General features: G+C 44.8%; 1 protein-coding gene and 1 long non-coding RNA gene across 2 annotated transcripts in view; one reads left to right on the forward strand and one right to left on the reverse strand.

Moving 5' to 3' along the window:
- LOC117877969 overlaps positions 1-25914 on the reverse strand; it is a 31520-nt gene extending 5606 nt beyond the window's left edge. The window contains exons 1-2 of the long non-coding RNA XR_004645866.1: positions 25776-25914; positions 24528-24633 (exon numbers count right to left, since the gene is read on the reverse strand). This is a non-coding gene — a long non-coding RNA (uncharacterized LOC117877969). The remainder of the gene's footprint in view (positions 1-24527; positions 24634-25775) is intronic.
- Positions 181-27965, forward strand: ERI1 (exoribonuclease 1). The gene is made up of 7 exons (XM_034771705.1): positions 181-375; positions 6367-6542; positions 17009-17219; positions 19840-19923; positions 21457-21566; positions 24911-25025; positions 27020-27965. The coding sequence occupies exons 1-7, from the start codon at positions 295-297 to the stop codon at positions 27260-27262; spliced, it is 1020 nt and encodes a 339-aa protein (XP_034627596.1). The 5' UTR covers positions 181-294; the 3' UTR covers positions 27263-27965.

A 27965-nucleotide genomic window follows, 5' to 3' on the forward strand; every position in this document is an offset into this window, starting at 1 on the left:
AGGGCCGCGGGGCGCCGGAGAAAGCCCGGGGGCGGCGGTGACAGGGCAGAGCCCCCAGCGCCCACTGCTGCCGGGGCGCGACCCGCGGGGGGGGCAGTGCCCAGGGGCTCGCCAGGAACTGCCCCGCCCCCGCCCGGCGCTCCTCCCCCGCCCCCGCCCGCCCCCCGGAGAGGCGGGGCTGCGTGGCGACGTCACCGCCGGGCTCCCCCGCCTGCCCGGGGCCGCGCGAGCGGTTGCTCCGCCTCTTCCTGGCGCCGAGAGAAGCGGGCCGCCGGCGTCGGGCGAGCGGAGGCGATGGAGGAGCAGAAGGAGAACCGGCCGCAGGGAGCCCACAATGAGGCGGTGGCGCGCGCGGAGCGACCCGCCCACACCCCGGTCAGTGCCTGCCCCTCCCCCTCCCCCTCCCGGGGAGAATCGCCCACGCGCGGGGAGCCCTCGTGACCGCCTGACCCAACGGTCCTAACCGCCGTCACGTGTGACTGGCCGCAGCAGCCATAGCCCCTGTTCTGTGTGTGTGTGTGTGTGTGTGTGTGTGTGTGTGTGGGGGGGGGTCTCCCCGGTTCACACCGTGGGAGCCCTGCGGCGTCACGCCGTGTGTGTGTGTACACACACTTTTTTGCTCTCACACTGTATGTGCTGTGGGTGTGCCCCCGCGCCTGCCTGGGACATAAGGTCTCCTCCCGTGATGCACTGCGTGTGTCTGCTGGGGGAAAGCCCCATGGTCTTCCCGTCCTGCCAAACAGCTCTGGGGTCCCGGGCTGACGGCCTGGGGTTCCATCTAACAGCTCCTGGCAGCCGGGATCCCGGCCGCCGGCCCCGCTCAGCCTGCTGCCGGCCCCGCTCAGCCTCCTTCCGGCCTGGGGTTCCGTTCACCCAGGGTCCCGTCCACCGGCCTGGGGTTCCGTCCACCAGACGGGGTCCCGGCCGCCAGCCCCGCTTAGCTTCCTGCCAGCCTGAGTGAACGGTCTGGGGTTCCATTCACCCAGGGTCCCGTCCACCGGCCTGGGGTTCCGTTCACCCAGGCCGGCAGGAGGCTGAGCGGGGCCAGCGGCCAGGACTCCTGCCAGCCGGGGTCCCAGCCACCAGCTCCGCTCACCCTCCTTCCGGCCTGGGTGAACGGAACCCCGGGACGGCGGACGGGACCCTGGGTGAACGGAACCCCAGACCGTTCACTCAGGCCGGCAGGAAGCTGAGCAGGGCTGGCAGCCGGGACCCCGTCTGGGATTCCGTCCTCCGGCTCCTACCAGACGGGGTCCCGGCCGCCGGCCCACTGCCAGCTGAGTGAACGGAACCCCAGGCCGGCAGCGGCCTCAGCGGCGGCCGGGACCCACAGCCCGTTATTAAAAAAAAATTGGCTCACATGCCACCTTTGGCACATGTGCCGTAGGTTGAGGACTCCTGTTCTAGTGTATATGGTGTGTACTGTACTTTATGGTAATTTTCACTATATGCGATTTTCGTCTTACGTGCTGACCTTAGAGCCTAACCCCCATCTAAGATGTGACTCCATTGTAGTGTAAAAAAATTTTGGGGGGCACCGCTTTTTGGGCGGGCGCCTAGTTCACCTAGTAGTTACACTGGCCCTGAACTAGAATAATTCTTTCGGAGCAAACATTGTTGATGGGAGCCCAGCAAACAGTGACCATGTGTTCGCCAAGGTTTTCCACATGCCTTTTGGGGTATTCAGCACTTCCACTCGGCCCTCACCAGTCTTAGCGAGCCTAGCTCTCGACTTAGAACAGCTTGTTCGCCTTCAAGGTCAGGGCTGGGAGCAGCTGTTTGGAAGGATCCCGGCCACCGGCCCTGCTCAGCCCGCTGCCGGCCTGGGGTTCCGTTCACCCAGGCCGGCAGGAGGCTGAGCGAAGCCGCCGGCTGGGACCCCGGCTGGTAGGAGCTGGCGGACGGAACCCCAGACCGGCAGCGGGGTCCCGGCTGCCAGCCCGCTGCCGGCTGAGTGAACGGAACCCCAGGCCGGCAGCGGGCTCAGCGGCAGCTGGGACCCGCAGCCTGTCATTAAAAAAAAAAAAAAAGGGCTCGTGTGCCACCGTTGGCACGTGTGCCGTAGGTTGAGGACCCTTGTTCTAGTGTATACAGTGTATACGGTGTGTACTGTACTTTATGGTAACTTTCACTATACACGATTTTCCTCTTACGTGCTGACCTTAGAACCTAACCCCTGCGTAAGATGTGATTCCATTGTATCCATTTTTGAAAATTTATAATAAGCGATGCTCCGGGGGGGAGCAGAGGGGAGGGGGGCGCAAGGTGGAAGTTTCGCCTAGGGCGCAAATTATCCTTGCACCTTCCCTGTTCTAGTTAAGTGATAATGCCAAGCTTTTGCTATGTTTTTGTGGAGCAGTTAACTATGATAATGAGCTTAGTTTAGACAACGATTACAGTGATGTAGCTATAGTGCCAGAGCTATACCAACATAACCCTGTAGTGTGGATGCAGACTCCAGTAATGGAAGGGGTTTTTCTTTCGCTGTAGAAACACCACCTCCCCGGGTGATGGTCACTACGGTAATAGAAGTGTTCTTCCATTGACCTAGCTGTGTCTGCATGGGGCTTAGGTCAGAATAGTTACGATGCTCAGGAGGCTGTGAATTTGTCATGCCCCTGAGTGGTGTAGCTATGTCAACCTAAGTTTTTAAGTGTAGACTAGGCCTTAAAACTTTTCCAAAGCTAACGTGGGAAAGGGCACTTATACCAGAATAAGTCAAAAGAATGAGACTAACAAATTTAGTTGGGCATAAGCTTTTGTAGGCTAAAACCCACTTCATCAGATGCATGCAGTAGAAAATACAGTAGGAAGACACACACACACACCATGAAAAAATGGGGGTTGTCATACCAACGCTAACAAGAGTAATCAATTAAAGTGGGCTATTATCAGCAGGAGAAAAAAAAACTTTTGTAGTGATAATCAGGATGGCCCATTTCAAACAGTTGACAAGAAGGTGTGAGTAACAGGAGAGGGAAAATTAGCATGGGGAAATAGTTTTTAGTTTGTGTAATGACCCATCCACTCCCAAACTGGACAGTCTCTATGCAAAAGAATAAATGGACACAAATCAGTCGTCAAGAATTATAAGATTCAAAAACCAGTCGGAGAACACTTCAACCTCCCTGGACACTCAATTACAGACCTAAAAGTCGCAATTCTTCAACAAAAAAACCTTCAAAAACAGACCCCAACGAGAAACTGCAGAACTGGAATTAATTTGCAAACTGACACCATTAAATTAGGCTTGAATAAAGACTGGGAGTGGATGCAATATGCCACTTTATAGCTGGAAAGAGGGACCTCTCAGCCTCAGGTCTGGTGGGAGGGCTGCTCTGTTAAATGGTGTTGGTGGGGGTGGGAGGGAGTGTCAGCAGGCTGTGAGCTGACAAGCAAAGCTGTAACTTGGTGCCCAGAGAGAATGAGGAGGGGCCACTGAGGCTAAATCATGTCTACCTAGGGGCTTATGGGGAAAGCCATAAGTAATACAATGTCCTTGTAGGTATGGTAGGTTAAAAATAACAAATTCTCTAAGCTCTGTGTACTGTTTGAGCAAAATGTATCATAGTTTGTTTTGCAGAAAACGCTCCTGTGTCACTGCATTTTGTTACTGACTACAGGCCCCTGAAGGAGAACTTTTGTCAGGGTCCAAGTATAGTTGGACCTGCTATGTGACACGGTTGGCAATATGGGAGGTTTATCCCAAGAGACCTATTGCAGAGTGGTTGGATTAAGGGGTGTACTTGGGGAACTGGAAAAGTGTCTCAGAAGGCACAGTCTGCACTTGTTACATAGATCAACGTCCATTCTCTCTGATACTTGTTAAATTAGGCTAGTCTTGCTTTTTGAAGGAACTTGATGACAAGGGAATGTATTTAAATTAAAAAAAAATTCTGTACATAAGTGCCGTGTTATTAGCGACAGTCTTGGCTAAGGCAGAGACCTGCATGTATATTAAAAAAAACGCAAGAAAATATGGATATTGTTCCACAACAGTGGTCCCAAATCCTGCAGTTTACCTGATAGAGTTGTTACTAATGTGTTTTGGGCTGAGGCTTCTGCAGTAAATATTTTTATTTTTTTATCCAACCCCCCTGTTTTTTCAACAGGCCCTAAGCCTGGCACATTCTTTCAGCTAAAACGTTTTATGCTTTCATTTCTGTATAGGATTGATTTACCTTTTGTATAATGCAACAGAGAGTCCTGTGGCACCTTCAAGACTAATAAATGTATTGGAGCATAAGCTTTTGTGGGTGAATGCACCAACGAAGGGGGCATTCACCCACGAAAGCTTATGCTCCAATACATCTGTTAGTCTTAAAGGTGACACAGGACTCTCTGTTGCTTTTTACAGATCCAGACTAACACGGCTACCCCTCTGATACTTTTCTATAATGTATTCAAACTTTGGTTCTATGGTTGTTTAAAATGTCTTCTCTGTTAATCCCAATACTTGGCAGGCCACTGGCTTTCATTGAAGAGCAGTCACCTTGCTATTTAGAAACAATTTCATATTTTACATAAAGAAATCAATCAGTGAATGTCATTTTTATAATTGTGTATTTTTTAAGTGCTATCCATACTGTCCCAGGGCTTTGGGTTGTGAACTGACCTAAGTGAATTCCCCAGCCTATTCCTGAAGTGTCTGTTATCCAAGGAGATGATGGAGTTGGAGTGAAGTGGATGCCTTTGAAAACATGTTCTGTTTTAGACAATGTCTCAATAGGAAAGCACAGCTGCAGGGTATATGGAGATGCAATTGAGATGGGGCTGATGAACTGTTCTTGGCCAAGTTTGCAGTGATCTTAGCCATTTTTTACTAGAGCAGTAATATTATATGCATGAATGCTAACCGTCCAAAGTAAAATCAGAGAGTTGTCTCATGGTTTTACCTGAAACTCAAGGATAGTTTTGAGCATGGTCTGGAATCTGCCTTTTGGGAGATAGCTTTAGAAGATTTGTAATCCAGGACTGCTCCATAAACTCCACTGCTTACGCATCAAGTGATGCTCCATAAACTCCACTGCACTTTCATCAAGTGATGAAAGTGAACTTTTCAAGTTTGTCTTATGCCCAATGATGGGAAAATCCTGATGCTGTCCTGAAAGCATATTGCATCTTTTGGGATGAATAATCTCTGATTAACTCTGTATATCCAGATATGGATAGACACACACAAATAAATACCAGGTCTTCTCGGGTGGGCTGACACTACTGCCAGACGCTTGGTGAACACTTTGGAGTGCGGTGAGTTCAAATGGTAGAATCCATTGCTGTTGGTGTTAGTCTCTTGCACAATGTGATGTATTTCTGATAAAATGGGTGGATTATAATATGGAAGGACACATCCTTCACATCAAAACTCTGCAAAGCCTCAAAGAAAAATGTGATCTGAGATAATGCACCAAGGTGTATACTTCACCTGCAGTGGGAATCAAAACATTTAGTTACATGAATTAAGTGCCAATGGAAGATGCTGGTCTTTCTGACAGCTCTGATGACTGATATCCTCTCTAGAATAGCATAGAAAATAGAATGGCAAGCTTACATATTACTCTGTCCTTGTGCTTTAGGTGGAAGAACCCTTTGTAGAAATGAGGAGTGATGACCACCTAGATACAGTGATTTAAAGTGAGATGTGGTAGAATTAAATGTGAATTTGCAGCTCCTTTCCTGAAGAAGAATGACTATAAAGCTTAGTTGTCATATTGACTTTATACACTATTACATATTTGCCAACAAAAATCTTGGTCAAAATTGGTATAGAAACTCTTATATTTTCCCTTATCCAGCTAAGCCTTTGACAGCTCATGTTTCTAGGAAGAGTGGCACTTTCATTCCGCTTAAGTGTGACAAATGTCTGCTCCCACTTTCTTTCCTCATTGGTATGTCGTACTAGGGATGTAAATATTGTTTAAAAAGTTAACCGTTTAAACGATTAACATTATATTGTTTAACTGGTTAATTAAAGGGAGAGGGGCTGGGGCTGCTCCGGCCCGCCCGCCCGCCTGGGGTTGGAGGTTAATGGTTAGGGTGGGTTAATGGTAAGACTAATGCTTACTGTTTAATGTTTACTATTTTACATCCCTGTGTCATACCAAAAAACAATTTAAAATCCCAGTCTCTTCTTTTTTCTACCATCTATGTATTGTAAAGATATATGATGGAAAGGAGACAGAATGGCATTTCAAAACTGATAGTTGGCATATTGATGTATTTTTAGCTATATAAACCAATACATACTATGCGTGAGGAAAATTGTATGATGCTACATTGATGTTTGGTGATGGAGGTATGTGTCAGTTGTAATTCCTTAACTTCCATTTTAGCTTTTTTAAACTAATTGCAGACTTTTTCTTTTAGGGCAAGCAACGTTGTAGACTTGATGGCGAAGAAAATAATGGACAACATTGCACTTCCAGTTCAAGTGATTACAGTGACCCAGTTTACAAAGAAATTGCTGTGACCAATGGTTACATTAATAGAATGAGTAGAGATGAGCTCAGAGCTAAACTTGCAGAATTCAAACTTGAAACCAGGTAAGATTTAGTTATAAGCCTGTTAATCATTTCTGAGGACTGCCATGGCATTTTTTTGGTTCTTGTAAAGAGGAGGCTGTTATATGATTGCCTTTAAAATTGTTGTAGTAAAGTAGGGGAAGTCTTCAGTAATCTGAATATTAATTTTAAAAATATTTATCTTAAGGTTTTCTATAATCCCATCTCCATAGTGGTAAATTTAGCCTCTATTATCAGACAGCATTTAAAAAAAAATAGACTCTTGGTGAGACCTACACATAGTTGTGTATAGCACAATTTACCTAATAACCCTTGTTCCCATAACACTGCTGTCCTAATCAGTGATGTTTATTCATAAACTAGGTAGAAAGATCATGTAAATTATACGGTTCTTAAGAAATGTTTTCTGTCATCTTTTCAAAGAAAAAGAACTACGAATTTTAAGGGTTCTAAAATAGTCTTTCAAAACATTCATTAGTTCTCCAGCCGCTGTAGAGTCTTCTGGCTAAGATAAGATCTGAATTCCTAACTTAAAAAGAAAAAAGCAGGGGGAATAAACTCTTTATATTTTTTACATACATTGTAAACAATCAAAAAAAAAGGGGGGGGGGGGGGAAAACACAAGCCTAATTATTTTCTTTTGCACATTATCTTTAAATCGCTGTTTAAATAGTGGTGGCTTATGTTATGTGGAACCAGTGATGCATGTCTGACATAACTGGCAGCAGGGTGTGTCAGCATTTCCAATATATACTTTCAATTTCAGGGGTCTTTTAAATTGGCTGCAAAATTTTTGACACTTTAAGATCTGTATTGAAGTAACTACACTGAAAAGTGATTTTCTGAAAATGGTGTCAGTGGGTCTCAGTGGCTTCTAGCACAAAACTGTAGTCTTTTATTTCTTTCCTAACTGCCGGCCCTGCAAAACTAACGTGAAATTTAAAAGTCAAGCTGGTTTTTTTTCTATCTTATGCATCACCAACAAAGATTCTACAGTCAGAACAATCTGATGATGGTACACCAGCCCTTTCTGTTAGCTGGGTTGGCTCTACAGTGTGAGCAGGACTAATGCGAAGTAAATACCTACGTGTAATAATGTGGGAACACAGGTGACCCTACATACTGTTGTGGTTCAGGGAGTGGAAGGAAACTTAGTGAATCTGAAGAGAAAATATTCCCTTCATGCCCCCCTCAAAGAAGGCTATGTCGCAGTAATCTGGAAAAGCATTAGGCTACGACACCCGAAATGTTACTGTGGCTCCACCACTGTAGTATAGACACTTACTACAACAACGAAAGGAGTTCTTCCCTCACTGTAGTAAATCCACCTCTCTAAGAGCTGATAGGTCAGCGGAAATCTAGATGTGTTTACACTAGGGGTTAGATTGGCTTAACTATGTGTTTCAGGGGTGTGCATTTTTCACACCCCTGAGCGGCATAGCTAGGTTGGCCTCAGTTTTAGGTGTAGACCAGCCCTGAGTCTTGCTACATTTCTTACACTTAGAAGTTTTAATATGATATTTAATTACAATGTATATGCTTTGCATACAGTTTTGAACTGTTGACTATGTAATGGTTATATGTGCCACGTGACCAAGTAGCATAAACTTTTAAGTAACACAGACAAGATAACTGAAATGTTAAAAGGGGAAAAAGTTGGAAAGTTAGGAGTAGGGAGTCTTACCAAAAGGGAAGACAATGTTAAACTTTAAGGAACGTTTTAAAACCAAACAAATGAAAAACCACAATTGCATACTAAATACAAAGAATAGTTGAATTGAGCAGAAAGGACACCTGAAGAGGTATATGGGAAATACTCAAAATTAAGTTTTGGGAAACAAAACAATTTTTTTTTTTTTTTTTTTAAATTTTGAGAAATACACTGGAGGTATTTGTCAGTGACAGTGGCTTCCCTTACCCCCTCAGTGTGGATGACCAGGGAAATACACAGAACAGTAAACAGAAAAATATATATAACTTTAAAAATCAATAAGGTCTTTGGTATAAAGAGAAGGACATATGAGTCTAAAGTAAAAAGACTGGCTAACCTAGGGAGCAGGGCTTTAAACTAGGTTAGAAGGGGACAGGTGACTGAAGCCCACAGGTAAGTCAAGACCTGGGAGAAGGTTTGGAATTTGCAGGGGGAGCACGGGCTGTTACAGCAGGGATAAAGGAGAGACAAGACAGAACTAGGGGGGAATCAAATCAGTATCTTAGATGTCTGTACACTAATGCTAGAAATATGGGGAATAAGCAGGAAGAACTCAAAATGCTAGTAAATAAGCACAGCTATGACATAGTTGGCATCACAGAGACTGGTGGGATAATATGCATGACTGGAATATTGGTATAGAAGGGTTCAGTTTGGTCAGGAAGGACAGGCAGGGAAGAAAAGGGAGGAGGTGTTGCCTTATATACTTAGACAGAGGTTGAGATGGAAATAGGAGACAGACTTGTTGAAAGTCTCTGGGTAAGGATAAAAGGGGTAAAAAAACAAGGGTGATGTCATGGTAGGGATCTACTATAGACGGCATAACCACCTACGACACTTGTTTCGCCCTTACCAGGAAAGCTGACAGGGACAACAGCACATATCACATGCTGAGCCTCATCCAATCACTGATTTTTACTGTTCAAGCTTTCTGATTGGCTCCCGGCCCTAGGCTCAGCCAATCAAAAACAAGTGGCAAGGCTACCCAGCAACAAACTACCCTGGCCATGGAAGCCAATCAGACAAGACACTGCAAGAGACCCCCTTCCAGCTCCATTAATTATAATGCGATCACAAAGTTATTTACAAGCAACTCGGTAAAAAGCAAGCCCAATTCTGCGTAGTATGTTGCTGGCATTCTGAGCAGTTGCCTGCCTCCCTGGCTGTCTGCCCAGCCTGTCTCCCAACATTGAACGCATTGCATCTGTGAATAAGGGCATATCGAACACATAAAGCTGCTGCAGAGAAATTTACAAGAAGAAGAGGAGACCATCTGTCTAAACTTTCTTGGACACTTTTTTTAAGACTGCAAGAAGACTCCAGAGAAACCTGCAGCCCAGGCTTCAGAGAAGCCCCCAGCCAAAGAGTTCTGGAATGTCAAAGCATATGATTAGTCATCTATAATTCATTTAGTACAAAAATCTGGGTTATTGTGGTGAAAATAGTGTATCAAGCCGTGATTCAGGACCCAATCCCCCCTTTATATCGTTGATTTCTATGGGAAAAGCAGTTTTGACTTAAGTTTCGACATACAACGCAATTCTGAGGAACGAATTGTGTCGTAAGTCCGAGATTCCCTATACTACATCCCCGCCAGAGGGGTAGACTTCCTCTTCTCCCACCCGCCTCCTAATTCCTTGGTGGTCGACGCCACTAATCATCGCGGAAAACAACAACAGTTTAGATCAGTGGTCTCCAACCTTTTTATGCCCAAGATCACTTTTTGAATCTAAGGGCAACCCAGGATCTAACCCTCCCCTTCCCCAAAACCCCGCCCCCTCCATTCCCCCCTCTTGGTCGCTCACTCTCCCCCACCCTCACTCACTTTCACCGGGCTGGGGCAGGGGGTTGGAGTTCAGGAGGAGGTGCAGGCTCTTGGCTGGGGCCAAGGGGTTCACAGTGTGGGAGGGGGCTCTGGGCTGAGCTTGGGACAGGGGGTTGGGGTGCAAATGGGGGTGAGGGGTGCAAGCTGTAGGAAGGAGTTTGGGTGCAGGAAGGTGCTCCAGGCTGGGGCACAGTGTTGGGGTGCAGGAGGGGGTACAGGGTGCTGGCTCTGGGAAGAGGGGCAGGGTGTTGGTGCAGAAGCGGGTATGGGGTGCTGGCTCTGGAAGGGGGCTGGGGCAGGGTGTTGGGGTGCAGGAGGGGGTACAGGGTGCTGGCTTTGGGAGGGGCTTCAAGGCTGGGGCTTTGGGTGCAGGAGGGGGTTTGGGGTGCTGGCTCCGGGAGGGGGCTCAAGGCAGAGGCTTGGGGTTCAAGAGGGGGTTTAGGGTGCAGTAGGGGGTTTGGGATGCTGGTTCTGGGAGGGGCTTGAGGTGCAGGAGGGGGTTCGGGGTGAAGAAGGGGGTATGAGGTGCTGGCTCCGGGAGAAGGCTCAGGGATGGAGATTGGGGTGTGGCCTCCTGCTGGGCAGCACTTGCCTCTGGCAGCTCCTGGTCGGCGGCGGACAAAGTGAGGCCAAGGCAGGCTCCCTGCCTACCCGGCCCCACACCACTCCCGGAAGGGGTCAACACGCCCTGATGGGGAAGGGTGGAGGGAGGGCACGTGGCTCCGTGCGCTGCCCCTCTCTGCAAGCACAATGGGAGCTGCGGGGGCGGTGCTTGCAGGCAGGAGCAGGCCACTTTTGGGAGCAGCGTGTGGCCGGTGTAGGCAGGGAGTCTGCCTTAGCAGCAGCCACACTACACCGCCGGAGATCACAATCAGCTGGGAGATCCTTTAGGACGGGGTTGGCAACCTTTCAGAAGTGATGTGCCGAGTCTTCAGTTATTCATTCTGATTTAAGGTTTCGTGTGCCAGTCATACATTTTAACATTTTTAGAAGGTCTCTTTCTATAAGTCTATAATATATAACTAAACTATTGTTGTATGTAAAGTAAATAAGGTTTTTAAAATATTTAAGAAGCTTCATTTAAAATTAAATTAAAATGCAGAACTCCCCGGACCGGTGGCTAGGACCCAGGCAGTGAGAGTGCCACTGAAAATCAGCTCACGTGCTGCCTTTGACACATGTGCCATAGATTGGTAGATCCTAGAGCAGGGGTAGGCAGTCGATCGCGATCGACCGGTTGGTGATCACGGGTTTAGATCGACCCCACAAGACAAGGAACACAAAACGCTCAACCTTTTTGGACGAAGTTTACTCCTTGGTGACGCTACAATTCAGAGTTGCCAACTATTCTGCTTTATTAGCTAAATATGGTTATGATAATTATGGTGAGCTCTTTCACCGAGGAGCTTCCAGAGGAGAAACAAACACATTTCAAGGCTATTCTAAATGAGGGGCAGCTCGTCGCTTGAACAGCCCTCCAAGTGTCCTTGGACATAATGGACACGACAGCAATGACCATGGCCAAAGCCTTGGTATTGCATCGAGCATCCTGCTTACAATCCTTTGGCATACCTGAAGAATTCCAAACCAAAGCCGAGGACCTACTTTTCGACCGAGAGAAACTATTTTCAACCAAGACAGATGAGGTGCTCCACTCGATGAAAGATTCTAGAGCCACTCTTCACACTTTGAGGATCTACACTTCACCTGCGAAGAGAAGACAATACCAGCCTTATCAGAGGAACAGAGATTCCTCATCCAGCCGAAAGCAACAGAGGCAATACGAGAGCCAAAGATGATAACGTTTGCAGCGATGGAGAGCACCTCAATCTCAACCCTTGACATCTCAAACAGCTGCACCCAAAGAACAATTTTGAAGTTTTAGTCGAGGGTCTGAACCAAGGGTCTCAAACTCAAATGACCACGAGGGCCACATGAGGACTAGTGCATTGACCCGAGAGCCGCATCACTGACAGCCCCCCTCACTGCCTCTGGCCCCGCCCCACTCCACCCCTTCCATTAGGCCCCGCCCCGCCCCTTCCCACCCCTTCCCTGCCCCATTCGAACCCCTTCCCTGAAGTCCTTACCCCAATGCTGCTCCCAGGGGGTGTAGAAAGGGTGCAGGTTGCAGCAGGGGCTCAGGGCAGGGAGTTGAGGTGCAGGAGGTGTGCAGGGTGTGGCAAGGGGCTCAGGGCAGGGAGTTGGTGTGTGGGGTGCAAGAGGGTGAGAGGTGCGGCACGGGGTCGGGGTGCAGGGTGCAGCAGGTGGCTCCGGGCAGGGAGTGCAGGAGGGGTGCGGGATGCGGCATGGGGCTCAGGGCAGAGAGTTGGGGTGTGGGATGTGGCACGGGACTCAGGGCAGGGAGTTGGGGTGCAGAAGGGGTTCAGGGTGCGATCTCCAGCCCGGTGCTGCTTACCTAGAGCGGCTCTGAGGTGGCAGCGGCACGCACCGGGGCCAGGGCAGGCTCCCTGCCTGCCTTGGCCCCTGGCCCCGCGTCGCTCCATTCCAGGAAGCAGCTGGAACCGTGTCCCTGCAGCCCCTGGGGGAGGGGGAAAGGCTCAGGATTCCCTGCATGTGTTGCTCTTGCCAGTCCTCTAGGTACCTCCCACGAAGCTCCCATTGGCTGCGGTTCCCTGTTCCCGGCCAATGGGAGCGGCGGGGGGCGGTGCCTGGAAGGAGGCAATGCAGGAGCCCTCTGCCTCCTTCCCCCCGGCCCGAAGGGGCATGCTGCCAGCCGCTTCAGAGAGCGGCGCGGAGCCCTGAGCGCCACAGGGGGCAATCCCGTGGGTAGGAGGGGGCGGGGAGCTTGGCAGGCCACATGCAAGAGCCCTGCGGGCCGCGTGTGTGAGACCCCTGGTCTGAACAATCTCCTTCACCCAATCTGTCCCCATGCTTTGTCAAGGGTGTTAGAGATTGTATGATCGGGCTATGCCAACCCTGTTACCTCCCACCCACCTACCCTACCCCCATCCCTGTCCCTCTTCAGGGACCCTTCTTACAAGCATCTGTTACGACAAGAAGTTGATCATCATCTACTACTAGGTGCCGTAGAACGGGTGCCTTCGCAATACAGGGGGAAGGGGTTTTATTCCCACTACTTCTTGACCCAGAAGAAGAATGGGGAATGGAGACCTATCTTGGATCTCAGGAAACTCAACAAGTTTGTACGAACTCAAAAGTTCAAGATAGACATACTGGGTACGATACATCCAGCACTGCAAAAGGGGGACTGGTTTTCAGCCCTCGACCTCCAATATGCTTATTTTCAAATTCTATACACCTCTCTCACAGAGAATACCTGCGGTTCACTGTACGACAAGAACACTTCCAGTACAGAGTACTACCATTCAGCCTATCCACTGCACCAAGAGTTTTCTCCAAAACCTTAGTGGTAGTAGCAGCACATCTACGCAAACAAGGGATATTGATCTTCCCATACCTGGATGATTGACTTCTCAAAGGCCCAACTCGGCAAAGAACTGGACACAGTCCAGACGACGATCACGCTATTCAGGGATCTAAGGCTACAGCTAAATAAAAGAAAATTTACCCTAATCCCTGTTCAACAACTGGACTTCATTGGGGCACATCTCAACGCCATAGAGGCCAAAGCATCCCTATCACGGAACAGATTCACAACACTGACAAACCTTATCTCAGAGGTCAGAGTCAGCCCCCAAATACTGGCCCGTATAAGTCTGCAACTGCTAGGACACATAGCAGCCACAGCGTTTGTGGTACAACATGCAAGACTACTACATATGCGTTGCCTAGAGGGCTGGTTGAGCTCGATATACATACCCAGCAAGCACAGCCTACACAAATGATTTACAGTTCAACCTTCGGTCTTGGACTCTCTACACTGGTGGACAAGACCAGAAAATGTATGCATGGGCATCCCATTCCAACAAAAACTCCCCAAAATAGTCATCACCACAGACGCCTCGCTGATAGGCTGGGGCGCCCACATGCATCAGCACACGGTTCAAGGCAAATGGTCTCTTGCGGAGGCCCACTTACACATTAACCTACTAGAGTTACACATGGTACTCAGTGCCTGCAGTTATTTCCTATCACACATAAGGAACGAATCAATTCGCATAATAACCAACAACAGGTTTACATCAATCACCAAGGGGAGGGGAGGCTCGATCTCTCTCACTATGCACCGAAGCCATGAAACTCTGGAATTGGTGCATACACCACAACATAAACATTTGGCCTCCTACCTTTCCGGCTGTCAGAACTCAACGGTGGACACGCTAAGCAGATACTTCTCTTGAGACCACGAATGGGAAGTGAACGAGGGAGTCCTGCAATCTATTTTCCACTGTTGGGGCTCTCCCCTCATCGACTTATTTGCATTCCCAATGAACCACAAATGCCCAATGTTCTGCTTGACAGTGGGGATGGGACCACGATCACTGGGGGCACCTCCCTCATCACATGGGGGACACATCTCATGTACGTGTTCCCACAGATCCCCTTGATATCTTGAGTAATACACAAGATACGAATAGACAAGGTCATCCTGAGAGTCCCGATGTGACCCAGGCAAGCCTGGTACCCTTACTGATGCGCATGGCGATATGGGCTCCTCGAGCTCTCCCTCACTATCTGGACCTGTTGTCAGAGAACAACAATTGCACTCTTCACCCAAATCCGGATAAACTCCACCTACGAGTGTGGTTCCTGCATGGTTCCATCATGACGATCTAACCTGTTCAGAACAAGGCTAAACAGCAGGAAATTGACATGCATAATACATAATTTAAAAAGTGGAAAAGATTCTCCTCATGGTGTCAAGAGAAATAATTGACGGCCTCCACAACGCCACTACCGATAGACTGGAATACCTGTTGGAGCTAAAATGCTTGGGTTTAGCAACGAGCTCGATCAAAGTACATCTTGCATTCCATCGTGATATCAGAGGGACCTCTATCTTCGCGCACTCTATTACTAAACACTCCCACACAGGGCTCCAGAACATTTACCCAGAGGTTCGCCAACCTACTCCCGCCTGATATCTCAATCTGGTATTGAAATGCCTCACTAGACCACCATTTGAACCCTTAGCCATTTGTTCCCTACTGCATTTGTCCATGAAAGTGGCATTTCTGGTTGTTATTATTTCCGCTGGATGTGTGAATGAGATATGGGCCTCATGGCCGATCCTCCCTACACAGTATTCTTCAAAGACAAGGTCACACTACAACCACACCCAGAATTTCTACCGAAGATAGCATCATCATTTCATATAAACCAACCAATTCATCTTCCCACATTCCATCCAGAACCACAGGGGACTCCCAACAGAAACCGTCTTGCATACATTTAGATGTTAGATGTGCATTAGCTTTCTATTTGAAAAGGATTGAGCCTTTCCGAAAGTCCCCTAGACTTTTCATGTCTACTACTGAGCGTTTGAAAGGATGCACAGTATCCATTCAGTGATTATCTAAATGGATCTCCACATGCATTCAACAATGCTATCAAATTCAGAACATGGACCCTCCTACACACATCAGAGTAGGGTGACCAGATTTCCTGATTTTATAGGGACAGTCCTGATTTTTGGATCTTTTTCTTATACAGGTTCCTATTACTCCCCACCCCCGTCCCGATTTTTCACACTTGCTGTCTGGTCACCCTACATCAGAGCTTATTCCACTTGCTCATTATTGATCTCGATAGCGTTCCTAAACAATTCACCTATAATTGAAATTTGTAGAGTATCCATTTGGGCCTCTGTCCACACATTCACTGATCAGTATGCAATCACTCAAGGCTCTGGATCCGATGCCATGGTTGGTCTAACCGTACTTACCTCTACAACACAAATGAACCTGAAGTCCCTCCCGCCCTCTATGGGGCACTGCTCTTCAGTCACCTGAAGTGGAGCACTCACATGGACAGCACTCAAAGAAGAAGAGAAGGTTACTCACCTTGTACAGTAACTGAGGTTCTTCAAGATGTGTGTCCCTTAGGTGCTCCACTACCTACCTCCTCCCCTCTACTTCGGAGTTTGCAGTAAGGACTCCATGATAGAGAAGGAACTGGAGGGATCGAGTCGTGCGTGTGCTAGATGCAGCACCAATGGCACCGCGAGATACCTTTGGCACACATGTGGCCCGCGCGGACACTGCTACCGTAAATCTCCGATTGGTTCTGGGACGCACCGACATCTGAAGTGGAGCACCCACAGGGGGACACATCTCGAACTTCAACCATTCCATCATGTTGACTGTGATAACACAATCTGATATGGATGACTTTTTACCCTAAAAAGCAACAGAGGGTCCTGTGGCACCTTTGAGACTAACAGAAGTATTGGGAGCATAAGCTTTCGTGGGTAAGAACCTCACTTCTTATGCTCCCAATACTTCTGTTAGTCTCAAAGGTGCCACAGGACCCTCTGTTGCTTTTTACAGATTCAGACTAACACGGCTACCCCTCTGATACTTTTTACCCTAAGTTGATTGTAATCATGGCCAAATGCCTTAATTGTACAGTTCATTTCCGCTCAAAGCAGTTTTTCCTTATATCTAGGAATCATTCATCTACCTCTTGATTTGTAACATGGCAGTTCTCAGCTAGCAACTCTCTGCACAATGGTTTTAAAAATAATTTTATTAGAAAATAAAATCTCTCTCCAGTTTTTAACCTTCTGCCATTGTAATCATTATCCAAATTGCCACCGACTTCAAGGGTGCAGGATCACAGCGTTAAGGTTTTTCAAAATACTGAAAAGTAAATCTTTCTACTTTAGGATCATTTAGCTGTTTTGAAGATAAAACTAGATTGCATAGTGACTTTGTGCATCATTTATGACTCTGTTTTAAATAAGCTGAAGCAGTAGATTTGGATTCCTTTCTGGAGTGATGAAGCAGTTAATATGAACAGAATTGGATTGGAATATGAGTTCTAATACCTTGTCTCATTCGTATACAGGGGAGTGAAAGATGTACTGAAAAAGAGGTTGAAGAACTACTATAAGAAGCAGAAACTGATGCAGAAGGAGCCCACTAATGGAGACAGTTACTATGATTACATCTGTGTTATTGACTTTGAAGCAACCTGTGAAGAGGACAATCGGCCTGAATTTACACATGAAATAATTGAATTTCCTATTGTTTTATTAAATACTCACACCCTAGAAATAGTAAGTGACCCACTTGCTTTGCCTCTTGTGCTCTTTGCTTCAAAAAGTAGGGACTGATCAGTTTTTAAATAGTTACAGAACTTGGAGTTTAAAGGGACACAGCTAACATACAGCCAGTTTTTCTTTATTTAAAAGAGAGCGCAGCAGGAATGATATTTGCTTCTGCATTTTTTTTTTTTTTTTTTTTTTTGTTTTTAAAGACCAGATTTGAAGTTCACCATGTCCCTTAAACAATTTTACTTTGCATTTTTATATCTGGGTAATATACTCACTCCTGGGTTCTTCTGCCCTTGTTTGGTTTCCCATTTTTTAAATGTCTGTTTTTCTCCAAGAGCCACGGAAACAGGAGAAACAAGTGCTCTCAAATGCATAAAATAATTTTTTCCCTTAATCTTTTTTTTTTTTTTTTTTTTTCCAGTTATGGTAATCTTAGAGCTAGTCTATATTAGAAAACTTGCACTATTGTAATTAAGTCAATTTAATATCAATCTAGTTGCACCAGTGCACAATTTCTAAAATGGATAAGGTCTTAATTGTATATTGTAAATAATCAGGTAGAAATGTGACTTAAGTAGATGTTGCTGTATCTTTGTGTATACCTCTGTCCAGTTCAACCAACAGTCATTTAGAGTAGAGTCCTCAAAATCTTCCCTATGTTGACAACATCCCTTAAGATCCTCTCCATTTTCAGAGAGACAAAACTAGAATAATACCTGGTGGTATCAGGGCCGGCTCCAGGGTTTTGGCCGCCCCAAGCAGCCAAAACCAAAAAAAAAAAAAAAAAAAAGCCGCGGCCGCGATCGCAATATGCGGCGGCAATTCAGCGGGAGGTCCTTCACCCCAAGCCGGAATGAGGGACCGTCCGCCGAATTGCCGCCGAATACCTGGACCTGCCGCCCCTCTCCCAAGCGGCCGCCCCAAGCACCTGCTTGAGAAGCTGGTGCCTGGACCCAGCCCTGAGTGGTATACATGGTGGTCTAGATCCTCAGAATGATGTTCACTTGGCTACCGGATAGGATTGTTTGTGGTTTAGTTAATAGTTCCTCATGTATTAAATGGGGATACTTAAAACAGATTAAGGGACTTGCTGAAGGCCTCACTGCCAATCAGAGCTAGGTTTAGGAGCCAGGAATTCTTGGCTTCCAGCTCTGAGCTCAGTTCATTACAGCAACTCCAGGATAAGGCAGCATGTTCCTAAACATGGAGTTTTCTCCAGTTTGGCTTTCTTATAGTGCTGGTCGGAGATTAATCAGTAGTGTTATGTCTTCACTGCAGAGTTAACTCAGATAATCAGCACCCAGGTTAGCTTAGCCTGAGTATGAGCAGCAACACTGCAAAGCCACACCTTCATTCAAAGTTGTACCTTCATTAGTGCTGCACTAACTGGGGTCCCATTTTTCTTTATGCTGTAGTAAGTTGAGCTGCTCTGATTCTTTCCCAGTGAATTATGGGAGAATTTTTTTCCTTCTGGACACACAAGTGGGCTTTGGGGAAGGCATTGGAGTATTAACCGCATTTTAGTGGGTTAGCCTGCATTCTCACTGCAAAGTGGGTGGGTTATGAGCCCAAGTGAAAGCCTCACTCCATCTTTAGCATGTTGAGCCAACCAGTTCGGGTTGAAAACGCCGTTAATCTTGGGTCAGAGGTCTTTGTGTGTGGATGGAAGCTGGATGAGGAGCAACACCTGAATAAGAGCCCCGGGTTCACTCTGCAGCGAAGGCAAATGTTCGTTACCCTGTTGGGACCTCAGTGCATAATCTCTAAAGCCTGGTCTGCACTTAAAACCTTTGCTGCTGTAGCTACCTTGGTTACAGGTATGATTTTATTTATTTATACAACATAGCTACCAGTAAAACTAATATATATTCAATTGTACTGGTATGAGCTCTCTTATGCTGAGAGAATTATATCCACACTGGAGAGTATTTTGGTATAGCTAACTGGTATAACTACAGTAGCAAAACTGTCTAGGCTTGGTAAGGTCTACTTCATATGGCCCTACAGAAGTTAGTAGTAGCCAAAGATTAACTCTTGGGCTTTCCATTTGATGGAGTGCAAAAGAGAGAGAGGATCATGCAGTTAGCAACATGATGAAACCCAGCATATATATGCACCTCAGCTGATAGATATATCAGGAAGCTTTAGGAACAGATTTGTTAGTCTCTAAGGTGCCACAAGTACTCCTGTTCTTTTTTCTTTAGGAACAGAGGTCATCCAACAATCAAATCATATCACATCAGAGTGCAGCCCATGGCTTCCCTGTAACTTCAGTTGATGAGGGAAAACAAGCAATTCCTAGTCATCTATCAAAGATGACCCATGGAAGCAAATATATTTATGTAGATTTTATTTTTGGTAAATGATTTTTACCTTGGAACCGTATATCACAAAATTTTTGTAGTCATTTATTAATTACATTATTGCAGTCCCGTTTATTTGGTAAACTTCAAATGATGGACAATGGCTAATAAAGAGGGCTCAAATGTGAATATTATCTGGCTGTTTGATAGTTAACCATTCTTTTCATACACAAGGCTAAAAATCCTATGAAACCTGACTTGTGATTGTATGTTTCGCCATGTCGCTGTACAATATTTGACTTTTTTATCCTCTCTTGTAGGAGGATACCTTTCAACAGTATGTGAAACCAGAGATTAATCCCCAGCTTTCAAACTTCTGCATCAATCTGACAGGAATCACTCAGGTAACATCTTCCATATCTGTGAGTCCAGACACAAGTATGAATGAAAAGGTTACGTTTTGTCAAGGTTTTTAGATTTAAGTTTCAGTGTATGGTTTTAGGGCTTACTTTCCTGATTTTATCCCTCCCTTCTCCTTCTCACCACTTAATTTGTTTCTGAATCAGTCCTTCAAGCAGCAAAGTTGGGAGCTCAGAGGAGAAGCACAGATTTATTCCAAGTCCAAATATATGCAAACCTGTGCAGATAGCCCAAGGATTACATGACTGTTAAGAATTAAATATTTGCTCTTTTTGCTTGAAGATGGGTTTTTAAAAGAGTTATATTTAGGGGAATTGGAAATGTAAACTTATAACAATAATACATCTTTTAAAGTAAGTACAGTTTAAGGCCTAAAACCCTTGAAGTCCTTATTAGTTTTCTTAGGCCTTGTCTACATTGCCACTTTACAGCGCTGAAACTTTCTCGCTCAATGGTGTGAAAAAACGCCCCCCTGAGCGATGCAAGTTTCAGCACTGTAAAGTGGTAGTGTAGACAGTGTACTGGCTGTTCCCCTTGTGGGGGTGGGGTTTTTTTTACAGTGCTGGGAGAGCTCTCTCATATTGTATGCAGGGCAGGGGGTTGGGGTGTAGGAGGGAGTGCGGTGTGCAGGAAGGGGCTCAGGGCAAGGGATTGGGGCAGAGGAGGGGTTTGCCCACCCTTAGTGTAGATGTTCAATCTGTCTTTGGTGCAAAGGCTGAGGTATTGTTTCTGATTTCTGTGTTCAGACCTCATGTGTGTACAGTAAATGTCTGATAAACATCAAAACTTGCTGCTTTCGTGATTGTGTTTTGGTTTTTGAGAGAAGGGAGTTTTCTGGTTTCTGTTTTTACTTCCACCAACAATAAAGATTGTGCATTAGTGATAATTCCTCTTTAATGGCTGGACATGGATCCTCTGCCAGTTTCCTGCCTGCCCAAAGAATCTTAAATGGTTGCAAGATGACTGGTAGTGGTTTTAGTTTAGTTCTGGATTTTAATCTAACTTCTGTCACTAGCTGACTACTTGATTTACTGCAGGTCACTTAGATCCTGATTTTTAGAAGTATTGAGATGTTGTTTTCAGTGTTGCAATGCCTAACTGATTTAGGAGCCTAAATTGACTGTCAGTGGGATTTAGGCTCCTACATGTCTAAATCCTTTTAAAAAGATTTAGGCTGCTAAATCAACTAGCCATTTTAACAGTGAGTGCAGCAATGCCTCAGTATCTTTAAAAATCTGGGCTCTTAAGGTCTGATTTTCATTCCCACCCTCCCATAGGTTGTGTTAATTGGATCTTTGAATACTTACCACCTATGAAAATCAGGCTCTTAAGCTCTCTTTGTCTCTGAAACTGGGATAATGCGTAGCCACCTCAGAGGGGTTTTGTGATCCCCTCTTGTTTAAATGTTTTTAGTTCATTGGAAGTATGTAGTGTTAGTTCCTGTTTAACTGTAATGTCTCACACTACACATTTTCTTTTAGAAAACGTACCTGACTTTTGTTTTTATGTATTCTCAGGACCACGTAGACAAAGCTGATGCATTTCCTCAGGTTCTACAAAATGTTGTAGAGTGGATGAGACAGAGAGAGCTGGGAACCAAATATAGCTATACCATATTGACTGATGGGTATGTCTCGGAAAGCAGGGTGCAAATTTTATATAGTAATCTTTTAAATGCATTTTAAAACTGCAAAGCAATTCTTAGATTATTCTACTTTTTGTAACCGGTATTGCCAAAATTAGAATGTAACATTGGCCCTAAGAGCACATGAGAGTACTTTCTTTTTCATTTGGGCTATAGAGCTGAAAATAAAATTGAGTAGGGCTTGAATCCACTAGGTGGCACCAATTATTTTCCAGCATTCTCCTGAGTCCAAAATGAAAGCTTTACACACTTTCCATATCCTTAATAAAATTAACAAATATGAGTGCAAAATATAACATGCAGTATTGAGGTTGTGTAATTAGATTAAAAGTCATGAAAATGTGAAAGTTGACTTTCTAGAAGCAGTGTTAATGTTGGCTACATATTTCAGAGTTGTAGCTGTGTCAGTCTGTATCAGCTAAAAGAACGAGGAGTACTTGTGGCACCTTAGACACTAACATTTATTTGAGCAGAAGCTTTTGTGGGTTAGTCTTTAAGGTGCCACAAGTACTCCTCATTCTTTCTGTTGGCTACATAATACATCTTATGCTTTACATTACCACTACCTGTAATATGTGCTAATATTTAACCAGAAAACAGGAAAAGAAAATGCTGTGTCCGACAAGTTAGGAACGGTGGCCTCGTGAATAGAACACTGGAGCTGGGCTCAGGAGACCATCATTCAGCTCCTGGCTCTGCACGGAATGTTCTTATGCGAGTCAGTCTACCCCGTGCCTGAGCTTCCTAACAGTGATAGTTCCTTATTTCACAAGGATTTTGTGAGAATAAAAGACATTAATAATTGTGAGGTGCTCAGATACAATGCTGATGAGGACTATGTAAGTATCTAGATAGATGTGCAATGTAGACAACATAATATTGGTCTTGGATTCTTCACTCTTGCATCTCATGGATTCACATAATTTTAAGAACAGCAGGAACAATCTTGTCTGACCCAAATAGTGCAGGCCAGAGCATTACATCCCGTCAATTGTGTGTCTCTTTTTAACTGTGAAATTTTAACATTCTGTTAACTGCCTTTGCAATCCTCCCTCCCCCCCTTTTTTTAAAAATGAGATATAAGCAGGACAGGCAATTTTAAATGTTAAACTTTACATGATCTCACTGAGGCTTCATAGTGCACTCCTGTGTGAAGTGAATGGTGTCTGTCATGGGGTTCACTCACTGCTGGAGGCGCCTCCTCCTGGCCATCCTTGGGATTAGCTCCGGTCAGGCATTGCACCTTCCTCCGGCAGGGTGGGGGGGGTCTCATGTCCTCCTCTTATCCTGTGGCTCTCTCTTGCTCCAGGAATCGCAGCCGCCTCTTCGTGACTCAGCCTTCCGGCCATGTCACTATGTGGTTTCCCCTTCCAGGGAGGAGTGTAACAAAGTCTTTCCTGGACCAAATTGTCCCAGGCAGTCCACTGTCCTCTTCCTGGTACTTGCCACATCCCCAGTGGCTGGTAGGGGAACCTGTGCTATCCAGTCAGCAGCCAAGTCTGCACTCCTATTCCTTGCTGCTATTCCCCTGAGCCTTCACCTACCTTCCTGGCTTTTCCCCTCTCTGGATTTGCCAACCTCCCAACTCCCTCCACTCAGGGAGTGACTGCAGTCTATTTCCCTGCAGCTTCCTTTCTGCTGCCCGCTCCCTGGCTTTATAATGGCCCTACCTGATCCTGTTCAGCTGAGCTTTCTTCCAATTAGTTCGGTACTCCTTGGCTCCTCCTCCAGGTGCAGCCTGTGGAGTTAATTGGCCTGTCTGGCCATCTTAACCCCTTTCAGTCCTGTGTGGGATGGACATGCCGTTGCAGTGTCCAAGACGAGCATGTTCTTATATTTGATGCTGCTGTTGTTTGCCTGGTAAACGTTTTCTGCTAGGCTGGAAGGCAACGGTATATCTTATGTCAGCGTTCAGCAACCTTTCAGAAGTGGTGTGCCGAGTCTTCATTTATTCACTCTAACTTAAGGTTTTGCGTGCCAGTAATACATTTTAACGTTTTTAGAAGGTCTCTTTCTATAAGTCTATAATATATAACTAAACTATTGTATGTAAAGTAAATATGTTTTTTAAAATGTTTAAGAAGCTTCATTTAAAATTAAATTAAAACGCAGAGCCCACCGGACCTGTGGTCAGGACCTGGGCAGTGTGAGTGCCACTGAAAATCAACTTGTGTGCTGCCTTTGGCACGCGTACCATAGGTTGCCTACCCCTGTCTTATGTTGAGATCGCTGTATCATTGTGCCGGAAGAAGATAAAAAAATGTATTATATGAAAGCATTTAGTTTAGAGAAAAGTGTAAAGAACCCTTTGTCATGGGGTCAGCAAAGCAATTTTCTCTGCCAGTGTCTTTTTCCAGTTCTGGATATAAAGGCAGCCTTAAAATATATTTAAGAATGCTAAGTTTTAGCGGGACACAATCTTTCTTTCCAAGTAAATTGTCCCAGTAGCAGCCTCTTCCCCTTCTAGGCCCCCCTGTGTTATCTTGGAAGAATATGCAGTTATGTCACAGAGAGGGCTGAGCTTATTTTGGCTCTAAGATTTTAGTAAGTGCCAGTGTCTTGCTCAGCAGTTGACTTCTTTTCAGTCACTTAACATTATTTTTATCTCCAAACCAAGAACAGAAATGGAAACATAATGGAATTTTTTTCACTAACTTTAAATGTAGTGTTTGCTGAGGAGGCTCCTTCAACAGAATGTTTACTTTTCATCCACAAATCTGACAGATTTAGAACTTACTTGGGGCACTGGGCCCTATTCTTGATTTAAAAAAATACTATGGGATCTTGAATGGTCAACTGTCATCAAATCAGTTTGATTACTTGATTCAGGAAAGTAACCTTTACAGAGTAAGCGTCAAATGTGTTCCTGAAGTGACTTTCACTCAAGGGGAGAAGATACAACAGGATTCCTTACCAGTCAGCTGTATAGGTAGAAAAACTCACCTTTTGGGTTGGATGTGCATGAGGTTGGAAGGGTGACTGGCTTCAGAATGCAAAGTTGGAAATGCCTGGGGCCATGTCTACATCCTCCATGAGTGAGGATAAGGTCCTAAAAATAAGAGTGCTTGCTTTAATGTCTGGAGTTGACTGGAGACAGTAGCCAGTAAGTCCCTCTCTTTTGCTGATATTTTTTATTGTGAGTGATAAAGTTTTTCTTATGCAATATGTTTTCCCTCCTGTCCATCGTCCCAAAGGAAAGACAAAGAACACTTGTGCTACAAGTTTGCTATGTTGAAAATGTTTCAAATGTCTCTTTTGCTCCCATTTAAGATTTCCTGTTAAAGTTTTGTCTTTACCTTTTCTCTCTCCTGCTTTTCCCCCCCAAGGTCTTGGGATATGAGTAAATTTCTGAATATCCAGTGCCGTATCAGCCGTATCAAATATCCCTCTTTTGCCAAAAAGTGGATCAACATTCGCAAATCCTATGGAAACTTCTACAAGGTTTGAATTGATTGCAGATTCTCTGGGGAAAATTCAGTCTAAAGTTGGAATAAGTAAAGTCTTGCACACATTTTTATGTCAATTATTTTTTATACTCTGCTGGGTCAAGCTGTAAGACCTTCCAGTTTGTATAATTTCAGTAGCATTTATTTAGGTTGCAGGGCCTTAACAAAATGCTAATTTTGAGCACCCACAGCCTCTGTTGAATTATTGAAAATCAGACCACTGCTTAGGTGCTTAAATAAAGATTTAAGACTTTAACTTTAGTGTCCTATCTTTGAAAATCTTAGCTCATGTTTTCACTGTTGTAACTTGAAGCAATCTTTTGTACAGTACTGGTGCTCCTGGAGCTGTGTAGCTCTACCACGCTGGAACTAGTTCACCCAGATGTGATCATGTTTAGCATTATTGTACCAATTACTGCTTTACGTCTTCAAAAACTGTACACTACAAAGAGCTACTCTCACAATTCCTATGTGAATTATAGTAGGTAAACAGCATTATCCCCATTTTCTGAGACACAGTATCACAGGGGACATGGGGAGAAAAGAGAGATTGCAAGACTTGCCTAAAGTCGCAACAGATCATGCGGAGCTAGGATTAAAATCAGGAATACTTAACTCATTTACTACTAGACCATGCTGCTGCTTTTTATCCTGATGGGGATATACTTGATTCTTTGAGGCTCTAATGAGCTCTGAGTTTAGCAGCCTGGTTAGGCTGTTCAAATCAGAATAGGGCCTGGCTTACCATCTGATTCCATCATGGCAGTGAAACTACTGGATTACGTAAAAGCCACTGTAAATCAATTTTGGAATTAATTCATCATTTCCTCTACATTTCCACACAGTTTCTTATCCAAAGAGTACTGCAGAGTTGAAGATCATTTCAAACTTTTTGATAACCTCTTCCAAACTCCTCTTGAATATATCTAAAATAGTAGAAGGTAGTAGAGATGTTATAATTAATGTTATGTTAAAAGTGTAATGCGTGACTTACTTTAATTTTCTGGGAGACAATTGGATCTCGAATTTTACCTTTTTAATTGAACTGTGCATAGTAATACATCATTGTGAAATATCCCACAACTTGCATGTATGATTTTTTTCCCCTTCCAGGCACTTATCTGTGTAATTGTCACTATCAGAGTTGTTTGTTGTCAGGTTTTGGCAAATACACAGAACACTGATAATGCTGGTGCTAAGTGGAAGGACATCTATCTTCCAGTGCCCTATACTTTGCAGGATTTTTTTTAAAGACCAAATTTCACATTTTAAAGAAAATTAAGAATATTATCAGAGAGTCCTGTGGCATATATTATGTATTTGCACTGCAGCAGTGTCATCTTGTAATTAGACAAGTGAAGGACTCGGAATCAGGACTCAGGGTCATTTGAGTTCTGGTGCTGGTGTGCCCTGTGCCTTGGACAAGTCACTTAAGCTTTAACTAAACCAGGGAAATCTTTGCAAAAATTTCTCATCATTGCTAACACTGGTCACTAACATTACTGATCACCCAAGTGTAGATGAGTCACCAGTGTTTTGAAAATCTTCCCTCATGGTGCTTCTAACTCCCTTGGGCATTTTTGAGAATGCTCCATGTCAGTAAACTGCTGCTCTGAGCAGTGTCAGATAATACTGGTGGCAGTCTGTCTGCTCATGGCTCCTACTGTTGCCAGCACTGGCAAAACTGAACTAGAGTTGGCAGTGGTGGGAAACTTTTGCAAAAATTTTCTCTAAATCTAGACAAGACTCTTATCTCTGTGTGTCTGTATCCTCATCCGTAAAAGGTGGATAGTCCTTTGCTACTTCACAGAGATATTCTGAGGTTTGATTGTGTGCAGAGTGCTTTGAGATATGAACCAAAAGTGGCACAGCAATGCTAGGTAGTCCTAGATCCACAGCAGTATGAGAACTTATGCAGGATAATGTAGAATGTTTTATGCTGAGATTTTTTTGTCTGATTTCTTTAACGTGGTTCATTTTCTTTGTCAGGTTCCCAGAAACCAGACCAAGCTAACAATCATGCTTGAAAAGCTGGGAATGAACTATGATGGGCGTCCTCATAGCGGACTTGATGACTCTAAGAACATTGCACGGATAGCTATACGTATGCTTCAGGATGGATGCGAGCTGCGTGTGAATGAGAGAATGCATGGTGGGCAGCTAATGAGTGTATCATCCTCTGCCCCAGTAGAGGGAGCCCCTGGTCCGCAGATGCCCCGTTTTAGAAACTAGGTGTCGAAACATGTTGCATTATGGACCAATATTGAAGACTTAAATTAGGAATTGTTAATACATCTTATCACGTGGCCATTTCAATGAACCAGTTCTGCAATGCAAAATCTAAAAGCACCTTAAACAACTATCTCTGTTAAAATAAATGGGGGAGCATATGAACTCTGTTAATTAAAACTTGTGCTACAGCACTTTTCATGCTGATAATATTTTTGTAAGTCATCTTGGCACCTTTTCATACAAGGTCAATGTATAGTATGCTGGCAGGATGTTGAGATTTCTTTGTGTGTGTGTGTGTAGAATTGTTAATTGAAAAATACGAAGTGTGGTTAGCCAGTGTGCCCTCTCCCTCCCCCAGCTCATAAGAAAGAGGATGGTTGTAGAAATGTTTAAAAAACAAATGTACTGCAGTAGCTTTTAGCATCTTGATTACCCTTTGCATACATACAATGCACTTCCAAAAGAACTGTACAGTACCCTGACCAGACTGGCTTTACCTACTGTGCACATTTGATAGCAGCAGGCAGCCTCCTCTTTTTATGTAAGATAGGAAAGGTGGGGGCATTCTTTACTGTTTTAATTGCTTTAAAAGCATTGGAGAGGGGAGAGTCTTTTAAGGAATACAGTAGTCAGTTTCTGTCTCTTAAATAATTGAGTAGCATTGGGTGGCAAAAAACTGTATTGAATAAAAAGTTTTCATCCA

This window comes from Trachemys scripta, chromosome 5, assembly GCF_013100865.1.
Source record: "Trachemys scripta elegans isolate TJP31775 chromosome 5, CAS_Tse_1.0, whole genome shotgun sequence".
In the NCBI taxonomy this organism is placed as follows: domain Eukaryota; kingdom Metazoa; phylum Chordata; order Testudines; family Emydidae; genus Trachemys; species Trachemys scripta.

What these genes read in the sequence shown, in the direction of transcription:
- ERI1 (XM_034771705.1), top strand. Translation starts at nt 295, where the DNA reads ATGGAGGAGCAGAAGGAGAACCGGCCGCAGGGAGCCCACAATGAGGCG. An exon ending in ATCTGACAGGAATCACTCAG is followed by an intron (nt 19,924 to 21,456) that starts GTAACATCTTCC and finishes ATGTATTCTCAG; the next exon opens with GACCACGTAGACAAAGCTGA. An exon ending in TATACCATATTGACTGATGG is followed by an intron (nt 21,567 to 24,910) that starts GTATGTCTCGGA and finishes TTCCCCCCCAAG; the next exon opens with GTCTTGGGATATGAGTAAAT.